At 36.3% G+C, this 11,095-nt stretch overlaps 1 protein-coding gene across 2 annotated transcripts; it reads left to right on the forward strand.

Annotated features, from left to right (window-relative positions):
- Positions 1-624: 624 nt before the first annotated feature.
- On the forward strand, positions 625-3,287 carry LOC142166482 (homeobox-leucine zipper protein ROC8-like). 2 transcript variants are annotated; one of them, XM_075225879.1, is made up of 4 exons: positions 625-761; positions 1,628-1,745; positions 1,986-2,162; positions 3,044-3,287. In XM_075225879.1, exons 1-4 carry the CDS (start codon positions 709-711, stop codon positions 3,251-3,253), a joined length of 558 nt encoding a protein of 185 aa, XP_075081980.1. In that variant the 5' UTR covers positions 625-708; the 3' UTR covers positions 3,254-3,287. The 2 variants fall into 2 exon arrangements, with proteins under 2 accessions (XP_075081980.1, XP_075081981.1); XM_075225880.1 differs by lacking the exon at positions 3,044-3,287 and adding an exon at positions 2,241-2,655.
- The last annotated feature ends 7,808 nt before the right edge of the window (positions 3,288-11,095 follow it).

The following is an 11,095-nucleotide window of genomic DNA, read 5'->3' on the forward strand; positions in this document are numbered from 1 at the left end:
TACGATTTTGTTTCGATATGCCTAAGCTTTGATAGGCTAGCAGTTGTCCGCTAAAATAATCGAGTAAGATGCATGCAAGCTGACCAAGATTTCACCGTCACAAAAAATAAAGACTTCAAACGCTTGATGACCTAAAGTTCGATATATTTGATAATATGTCATCTTTGAACCAAAAGAAGAAAGAAACTACTAAAGTTGCTAAATTATCGTAAATTGCGACCTAAAAGTTTCATTTCTTGTATTTATCGACTATACTACTTATTCATGCTTATTAGTAGTATATTTTAACCTGTAAAGTTCCAGAGAAAAAAGTTGCAAATATGATTGCACCAAAATTTGATAAAAGAAAAAGAAAACAAATTGACATGCTTGCTAACATCACAATGACCTAGTTTCCTACAGAGTCACACACATCAACGCAAATTAAGTAATTACTTCAAATTATAATTTTTCTATAAATAATCATCATTAAATTAAAAAAAGGATCTGACAACTAGAAAAATCTTCCTCTTATTTATCTATTTAATTATGTATTTACTTATTTACTTCCCTACTAATTTGTTTAGTTATTTATTGTCTGTTGGTTCTTTTTCTTTTTCCTTTTTGGGTTTTTTCTTACTCTCTTAAAGTCACTTATAAAAACTCTAAAACAGTGGATTAATTCTTCACTTCTTTTTTTCCTCTGGTGTTCTTTTTTTCTTCACATTCATGGATTCGCCCAGTGGGTCTAGTTCTGATGAACAAATTCAGAAGCTAGAAGAGTGAGTTTTGTTGAATAATTTTAAGTCTCTCTTTTTTTGGTCCTTTTGATTTTTGATGTTCTTATTCATTCGTGATGTTGTTCGTTTCGAATAGTGTTTAGTCATAAGCTTGTTCATTTGGTCTTCACTTGTCTGTATTTTTTCCATTCTTTTCCGACTATTTTTTCCAATTTAACAATTTCAACACCGCACCACTTTTCCAAGGCAACACATGATCTATTTTTGGTGGTTATCATAGCTTTCTCTGTGCATCAATCTTAGTGTTTAAAGATACTATATGTTTAACTCACTTTCTTATATTTTTTTTTGTTTTTTTCTTTTGTTTTAGGATCTTATCTTAGCTTTGTTTTCTAATTTATCATGGATGTGACAATTTCCTTTTTTTTATTTTAATATGTTTGATCTACTTGGTTTTTAGTGTTTTACATCTTCATCTTATTTTCTCCGTCCATCAGTAGATTCACATGTTTCACTTCATTAATTTTAAGAAAGTAAAACAGAAAGGTTGATGCAATTAAGTAAATCAAGAAGGAGAACGATTTCTTACCTAGTTATAAATTTTAATTCATTCTCAACCCAGATTCAATTAACTTTTTTTCCTTTTTTGGAAAAAAAGATTGTTGATTACCACTTGCGGTCTCTCTCTATTACAAATAAATTTTGCCTCTTGTCATATAGGGAGAGAGGGAGACCATCAAATCAGTTGGCTTAACTCTGAAAATTAAGTAACAAGAATCTGGTTCACAAACTTGCAAAACTTCCCCTAAAGCTAATCTTAATTATTTTTTTATTTGTTTAATACGTGTTTGGTTTCTATCAACTGGATTTTTCCTCATTGTAACAAATTTTGTTTTTTTCCTGACTAGGGTGTTTAGTCAGACGCCAAATCCAGAAAATGATGTGATAGAGAAACTGAGTGAGGAGCTAGGGCTTGACACCAATCACGTCAAAATTTGGTTTGATAACAAAAGATGCTACATCCAGGTTCTTTTAATATTTTGATAGTTTATTTAATTACTTAATTATAAATGCTAGTAGTCGAGCTGCGTTGATATAAATTCCTCTCTTCTCCACTCATTGTTATCACAGCAATCATCATTTCGTCATAGTTTTGCTTCTTTTTTTTTTTTAGGGATATGTTTGTTTTCTTTCTTTTTTGTTTAGAAATGTACCTACTCTTGATTTAAATTGACGAATTATGATCCAAATTTACACTAATTTCAGGCACAAAGGGATAAGGAAGAAGGTGAAAATCTTCGTTTGGAAAACTCAAGATTACTTTCAGAGAACTTGCAAATGAGTTTGGAGTTGAGGAATCGCCTTTGTGCTACTTGCAATCCTGAGAAACAAAGAAAATTACTACAAGACTTGCAAAATGAAAATGCTATATTACAAACCGAGGTCAACCTTCATTTCCTATTAAATTTTGCTTTTCTACATATACTATTACTCATTTAGGCTTCTTCTTTTTTCCTACAGCTTACAATAATATCCAAAATGCATGACCATTTGAAGGAAAACCCTGAAAGATACTTGTTATTAAAATATCATCTGCGTAACTACGATAATCCAAGTGGACTAGACTTGGATCTTAAAGTGGAATGTGATCACAATTTTCCAAGATTGAATTGGAATTGACTGAAGGCTGTTTGATGGTTGAAAAGTTCAATGATGGAAGTTTTTAGTGGTATTTCAACTGATTTTTTGTATCCTCTCAAGTATCCTGAACAAACACTAGTTGCTAGGTTTCAATATTAGCGGCTGACGCAAATATGCTATTAATTAGTGACTGAATTGCTCAACCTCAACGAGGACCCAAACGAGGATACGTAACGTCACCAGAGTGACGGACAATCTAGATGAAGCTTTGTGTGTATCTAATAACTAAATTAAATAAAATACGTTCTTTTCTTCGTTGATGACTTTAGTAGAAAGACTTGAGTTTATTTCTTAAACCAAAAATCTAAAACTTTTGCTGATTTTAATTACTTTACCAAAAAGAAAATTACAATTAAAGTTATTATAATCAATTTTGAGTTTAGAAACTTTCCCTTACTAAGATTGGTGCACATTACTGTCGAGCCATGAACTCCTTATTGTGAAAATTAGTGTATTATTAATTTCTGTGGCAAGTTGTAATATTTGAGCTCTTGATGTGCAATTTGTCATATTGGCGCGTGATATTGTTGAGTTTGTTCGGATGTTTGTACGAGGTTTTTTTCGTGCTATTGTTACTATTGATATATGCACATGAGGCATGACAAGGTGGGCTATATATGTAGGTTTGCGCATGTGGCGAGACAAGGCGGGCATTTACTTTATTATTGTGCATGTGGCGAGACAAGGTGGGCTATGTCGTGGATATATTTGTGATGACTTGTGATGGTCTGGGGGCATTGTATGTTGTTGATATTTATGATTTGGGACTACGAGGCGGTACCTCGGGAGTGCCCTTTTTAATGATATTTCTCTATGGACTTGCCTTTGGTTAATTTATTTTTCCGTAATATGTAAATTCATGTGTTCTCCGTGATGTATTATTTGACTTAATATTAAGTGTTTTGTATTGCTTGTAGTATTGTGTTGGCTTTGGCTTTTTCGTACGAGACTTTTGAGGAATTGTATTTCTGGTTTGTACTTGTTCTTGATGCTTGATTTGGTTTAAATAAAATAAATTTACTATTATGTTTTAATTTGATAAGTTTTACATCAAAATCAGTAGTTTATCTGATGCTTTATTTAAATTGAAATGTCATTTTCTTCACTCAAACTATTTCTAAAATAAACTCATTTCTTTGTTGAATTCTTACTTGGTTTAAAATTGTAACATTACTTTATTAAAAATAAATTAATCGTGCGGATTTTATGTATTGACATATTTGGCACGAGAGTTGTCCGTGCGGTTGTGATAGAGATATGAGAACGATGTGCCGTGAGAATACAAAAGGGGGCTGAGAACCATATTTTATGATTATGATATGAGATATTTATTTGAAAGAGTTTTATATTCGAAGGATACTTATTTGAAGAAATATGTTTGGAGGGTATTTATTCGAAAGAATTATATGTGAAAGATTTATATGTGAAAGATTTATATTTGAAGGACTTGTTTAATTGGTTATACTTGTGTTTCTTATTCGTCTGAGTAATAATTATGGAGTTCTTGCTGTCATACTGTTTATATCACTAGTTGATTATTGTTGATATCACTCCTATTTATTTTCGATTATTTTTGTATGCTATATTGCAAATGTTATCTGACTAGTGAGTGTCTTGACTGTAGCTTGTCACTACTCCACCGAGGTTAGTCTTGATACTTATTGGGTACCAACTGTGGTGTACTCATACTACACTTTTGCACATTTATGTGCAGAGCCAGATAATTTGGAGTCAGTTGACCGCTAGCTAGCTGTACGGATCTTGATGTGGAGACTCAAGGTAAACCTGTTGCTGCGTTCACAGGCTGCGGAGTCACCTTCTGATATTATACTTGCACTGTTTTATCTCTACTCCAAAACAGTTGTATTTATAGGCTTTCTATTAACTCAGTAGAGCTTATGACTTGTACTACCGGTTTTGGGATTGTAAGTATTGTATAGAGATTTCTACTTCCCATTTGTCCATCGTTAATTAATATTGTTATTATTTTAGTAAATGTTAGGCTTACCTAGTCCCTAAGATTAGGTGCCATCACGACATCCTACGGAGGGAGATTTGGGTCGTGACAAAGTTGGTATCAGAGCGCTAGGTTCATAGGTGCTACGAGTCATAAGCGAGTTTAGTAGAGTCTTGCAGATCGGTACGGAGACGTCTGTACTTATTTTCGATAGGCTACGGAACTATTAGGACAGTTTCATTTCTTTCATTCCTATCGTGCGAGTTTATTGATCTCGGTGTTTGAGTTTTTATCATTCTATTCTCTCACAGATGGTGAGGACACGAGCTGCAGTTACCGATGACGCTGCCCCCGGAGAAGGTGTCGCTAGGGGCAGAGGAAGAGGCCAAAGAGGAGCACGTGCCGCAGCTAGGGCACCTACCAGAGCAGTAGTTGAGGAGCCGCCAGTTACCAGAGGTGCCTGCTGTTACCCTTGGACTTCAAGAGACCTTAGCACAGTTCCTGAACATGTTTGGTACATTGGCTCAGGCGGGGGTTGATTCTGATTGCACCAACTACTTCACAGATCGGGGGAGGGACTCAGACTCCCGCCGCCCGTACCCTAGAGCAGCGAGTCCACATTGGCCAGGTTCCAGGAGTCATGGCGACTCAGCCTATGGTCCCAGTTCAACCCATGGTTAGGACCGCGATATCTGAGGAAGAACAACTTAGACTTGCAAGGTTCATGAAGTATGACCCTCCTACTTTTAGTGGTTTGGCTTCAGAAGGTGCACATGATTTTCTAGAGGAGTGCCACCGCATTCTCTGCACTATGGGTATTGTAGAGATGAGTGGAGTTGCTTTTACTACATTCCATCTTAAGGGAGCGGCATATCAGTGGTGGCGAGCGTATAAGTTTGATAGCCCGGCCGATGCAGCTTCACTTTGATGGTCTCAATTTTTGGAGATATTCCTAAGAGAGTTTGTTCCTCAGTCCCTTCGGGATGCATGGCACGCGGAGTTTGAGTAGTTACGCTAGGGCACTATGTCAGTGTCAGAGTATGCCGTTAGATTCAGTGATTTGTCCAGACATGCACCGTCTTTGGTCACTACAGTTAGAGAGCGAGTCCGTAGGTTCATTAAGGGGCTCAGACATAATATCCGGTTCAGCATGGCTCGGGAGTTGGAGTCAGATGTTCCATTTTAGCAGGTGGTAGGGATCACTCACCGATTGGAGGGCATGTGGGGCCAGGAGAGAGAGGACAGGCGGGGCCAGGAGAGAGAGGACAGGCGGGGCCAGGAGAGAGAGGACATATAGTGCCAATAAAGAGAGGACATACGGGGCCAGGCTGAGAGGCCTCGCAGATCGGAGAGACCTTCTAATCCTTATTTTGGAGGCAAGGTACGACATGGTAGAGGTTTTGTGGGTTAGCCATTTCAGTTTACACTTTCGGCTCCGCACGATGTTTCAGATGCTCATGGGTCTCAAAGTACCTGTACCACACAGTTTCCATAGCCACGTCAGCAGAGAGGTTGCTTCGAGTGTGGAGATACCAGCCACCTGGTGAGAGATTATCCCAGTCTCAGGACAGATGTGTCACAACGGGGTATTCAGGTGAGTAGAGGGCGCGCAAGAGGGGGAGGCCCGACCCATTAATATAATTGTTATGAATTGATTGAGGCCGCTACACCAAATAGTGTCGTTACAGGTACGATCCTGATTTGTTATAAAAGGATATTTCTCCTTAATTTGATTCGGTTCTGGATATCGAGGCGAGTCCTCCTATTATGCTCCACTTATGGGTGAGCTTCATAATTTTGTGACCCACTTATATGTTTTATCCCTGTGGGGAGATTTGATGGTGTTAGCCCGTGTCTATCAATTTGTTTTATATACTATTGTGGGTTATGAGTCTAAAAGTGACTTTTTAGTACTCACTAAAGTGGGTTTGATGTAATTTCGGGGTAATTGATTACAATTTTATGAATTATATGTCCTACCGGTATGGGAGTTCATAATGTATTGTGAAATTGTCTCACGAAATTTATTAAAGAGAAGAAATAAAAGAAATAGAAAATTTTAGTTAGCACAGTGTGCAAAGTACTTGTGATTTAGAGTTGAGAACGAGATCCTCACATATTTATATTATGTGAAATATTCAAACTGGGCTAATTTATATGACGAGGTCCTTGTGATGAAAATTTATGTGTTTAAATTCTCCATTTATGAAATTTAATTTGTACTATAGTACTAATAGGGAGTCATGCTTGTTAGACTTAATTAATAATTTTTTTATGTGATTCTGTGCATATTTAGCCATAATTGTGTTGTAATTATTGAGTTTTAGCCCCACGATGTGAGTGCCCAGGTGACGTTAAATGTGACTCATTAATTCGGGTAAATTGCTATCAGTATTGCAAAATTTTGAAACGAGGGTTTGATTAATATGAGGTTAATTGAGGATGCTGGAATTAATAATGAACAACTATTATGACTAGAGGTGTGGTTATGGGCATACATATGACGTGTGCGTAGGAACGAGTTGCTATAGCCGGTTGAAACTAATACTGTGCGTTGATGTGAAAATGAGGCCTTTTGAAAATATTTGAAGTGTAAGAAATTGGTTTTAAAATGTATAAATATGGATAAAAGGAAATAATCACAACTGAGATGGTGTTGTAAAACCCATGTTAAATTTACGGTGACGTAGAATCACTTGCGAGTATGTGTGTAAGAATACACTCAATAATTTAATGTCCTCAGAATAATTCTTGGCACGTTCGAGGACGAACATATACTTAAGAGGAGGAGAATGTAACAACCCGACTTGTCGTTTTAAGAATTAGCGTCTCGTTCGGCGACTTAAGGTCTCGAGCAGCTTTGTGATGTGTATTATGACTTGCGTGGGTGATCGAGTTTGATTTTCGGATGATTCAGGATTTAATTGAAAGAATAATTCTTACTTTTGAAGCATAAACAAAAAGAGTTGACTGGAGTCAATTTATGTGTAAACGATCCTGGAATACAGTTTTGATGATTTCAATAGCTCTGTATGGTGATTTTGGACTTAGGAGCATGTCCGAATTTTTTATTTTTTGGAAGTCCGTAGTTCAATTAGGCTTGAAATGTCTAAAATATAAAACTTAAGTTTGGAAGTTTGACCGGGCAGTTGACTTCTTGATATCAGGGTCGGAATCCGATTCTGAAAATTTGAATAGGCCCGTTATGCCATTTATGACTTGTATGCAAAATTTGAGGCCAATCAGACTTGATTTGATAGGTTTCGGCATCGAATGTAGAAGTTGAAAATACTAAGGTTTTATTAAGCTTGAATTGGGGTATGATTCGTGGTTTTAGTGTTGTCTGATGTGATTTAAGATTTCGACTAAGTTCGTATGGTGTTTTAGGGCTTGATGGTGTATTTGGTTGGGGTCCGGGGGACCTCGGGTGTGTTTCGGGTGAGTTTCGGATGGTTAACAGATCAAATTTGAACTTAGAACAATTGAAACTTGTTGGTGCCTACTGATGCAATCGCACCTGCGGAAATTGGCTCGCAGGTGCGAGCCCGCAGAAGCGAGCAGTGGCTGGTGAGGCAGAGTGCGCAAGTGCGAGCATTTTTCCGCACCTGCGAGTTCGCAGGTGCGAAGGGAAGAGCGCAAAAGTGAAAATGGAGAGGAGGTCGGGCAGCACAGGTGCGAAATTTTGGGCCGCACCTGCAAGACCACAAATGCAGCTATTTCAGTCGCAGGTGCGAAAAGCCCTGGACAGAACATATAATTCGGGGGTTGGCCATTTGTACCTATTTGTTTTGGATATAAAGAGCTCGGGTGAGGCGATTTTTCAAGGAAAATATCGGGGTAAGTATTCTTAACTCAATTTTGGTTAAAGTACCCGAATCCATGGTTGTTTTAACATTTAATTGGTGATTTAAGTTGGAAACATTCAAAAACCCTCCTGGTTAAATTGAAGATTTGAGGGTCGAGTTGATGTCGGAATTTGGTAAAATTTGTATGGTTGGACTCGTGGTTGAATGGGCGTTCATATTTTATAACTTTTGTCGGGTTCCGAGGCATGGGCCACACGGGCGATGTTTGAGTTAAATTTCAGATTTTGTTGGAAAATTAGTATTTTTATATAGAATTAATTTCAATAATTTGTATTGACTGAATCGAATTAATTGTGACTAGATAAGATACTTACGGAGGCCAATCCATGAGGCAAAGGCACAACTGAGTAAAGAATTTCACGGTTTGAGGTAAGTATCTTGCCTAACCTTGAGTGGAGGAAATTACCCCTTAGGCATCGAGTCTTATGTGAAAATGGTGTAATTGTAAACCATGTACGCGAGGTGACGAGTAAGTACTTAGTTTATATGTGCAAATTACATTGGTTGAAATTCATAGGCACCCTTACGAAATAAATTGGAAAACTGTTGGAACATAGTAAATCCTTGTTTGTTGAATTTGTTTTTATATGATAATTTGGTGTGATTGTCACCTTAATTTTTATGTGAATCCCGTATTTATTTTTTTGAGTTGATATTTATTGGAGATAATTTCATTATGGATTATTCACTTGCAAATAATTTATTAAATAAGTTTTTAAAGGAGGCATTAATATAATTGCCAAAAGTTTTGGATTAAAGAAGGCGTTGTTCCTTGATGATTTATTTTTCAATTCGTGTTGTGGAAATTAGTATTGAGTTATAAAGGCAGTAAATCATATTGAGGTAAAGTATTAAATTGTGAAATATTATTCTGTTGAGTTGTTCACTCCCGGACATTTTTTAAGATTGGTGCACATTATGGTCGAGCCATGGGATCCTTATTGTGGAAATTAATGTATTGTTTATTTCTGTGGCAAGTTGTATTATTTGAGCACTTGATATGCAATTTGTGATATTGGCGCGTGATATTGTTGAGAGGTTTGTTCGGATGTTTGCACGAAGTTTCTGCCGTGCTATTGTTACTATTGATATATCCACATGCGGCGTGATAAGGAGAGCTATATATGTGGGTTTGCGCATGTGGCGAGACAAGGTGGGAATATTATTGAGCGCGTGCGGCAAGACAAGGATGGCATTTACTTTATTATTGCGCACCTGGCGAGACAAGGTAGGATATGTCGGGGATATATTTGTGATGACTTGTGATGGCCTGAAGGCATTATATGTTGTTGATATTTATGATTTCGGACGACGAGGTGGTACTTCGGGAGTGACCTTTTTGATGATATTTCTCTATGGTTGCACTTTCCTTTGGTTAATTTATTTTTCCGTAATATGAAAATTCATGTGTTCTACATGATATATTATTTGACTTAACATTAAGTATTTTATATTGCTTGTAGTGTTATGTTGGCTTTGGCTTTTTCGTACGAGACTTTTGAGGAATTGTATTTCTGGTTTGTACTTGTTCTTGATGATTGATTTGATTTAAATAAAATAAATTTACTATTATGTTTTAATTTGATAAGTTTTACATCCAAATCAGTAGTTTATTTGATGTTTTATTTAAATTGAAATGCCATTCTCTTCACTCAAACTATTTCTAAAATAAACTCATTTCTTTGTTGAATTCTTACTTGTTTTAAAATTATAACCTTACTTTATTGAAAATAAATTAATCGTGCGGATTTTATGTATTGACATATTTGGCACGAGAGGTTTCCGTGCGGCTGTGATAGAGATATGGGCACGAGGTGCCGTGAGAATACGAAAGGGGATTGAGAACCGTATTTTATGATTATGATATGAGATATTTATTTGAAAGAGTTTTATATTCGAAGGATACTTATTATTTGAAGAAATATATATTGAAGGTATTTTTTCGAAAGAATTATATGTGAAAGATTTATATTTGAAGGACTTATTTAGTTGGTTGTACTTGCGTTTCTTATTCGCGTGAGTAATAATTATGGTGTTCTTGCTGCCTTACTGTTTATATTACTAGTTGATTATTATTGTTATCACTGCTATTTGTTTTCGATTATTTTTGTATGCTATATTGCACAAGTTATTTGACTAGTGAGTGTCTTGACTGTACCTCGTCACTACTCCATCGAGATTAGTCTTGATACTTACTGGGTACCGACTATGGTGTATTCAAACTACACTTCTGCCCATTTTTGTGCAGAGCGAGGTAATTTGGAGTCAGTTGACCGCTAGCTAGTTTTATAAATCTTGATGTGGAGATTCAAGGTAAACCTGTTGATGCGTTCGCAGGCTCCGGAATCACCTTCTGATATTGTACTTGTACTGTTTTATCTCTACTTCAAAACAGTTGTACTTATAGGCTTTCCAGTAACTCAGTAGAACTTATGACTTGTACTACCGGTTTTGGGATTGTAAGTATTGTATAGAGATTTCTACTTCGCATGTGTCCATCGTTAATTAATATTGTTATTATTTCAGTAAATGTTAGGCTTACCTAGTCCCTAGGATTAGGTGTCATCACGACATCCTACGATGAGAGATTTGGGTCGTGACATGTATCCTCTCTAGTATCCTGAACAAACACTAGTTGCTAGGTTTCAATATTAGCGGCTGACGCAAATATGCTATTAATTAGTAACTGAATTCGTTCATTGTTAATTCATGTTTTTTTAATGTTAAGCGGTTCCATAATTACTTTACCAAAAAAACAAATTACAATTAAAGTTATTATAATCAATTTTGAGTTTAGAAACTTTCCCTTACTAAAGGTATTTATTATCCATGGTTAGTTAAACATTTCTAGT

Source organism: Nicotiana tabacum, chromosome 11 (genome assembly GCF_000715075.1).
Source record: "Nicotiana tabacum cultivar K326 chromosome 11, ASM71507v2, whole genome shotgun sequence".
NCBI classification, from domain to species: domain Eukaryota; kingdom Viridiplantae; phylum Streptophyta; class Magnoliopsida; order Solanales; family Solanaceae; genus Nicotiana; species Nicotiana tabacum.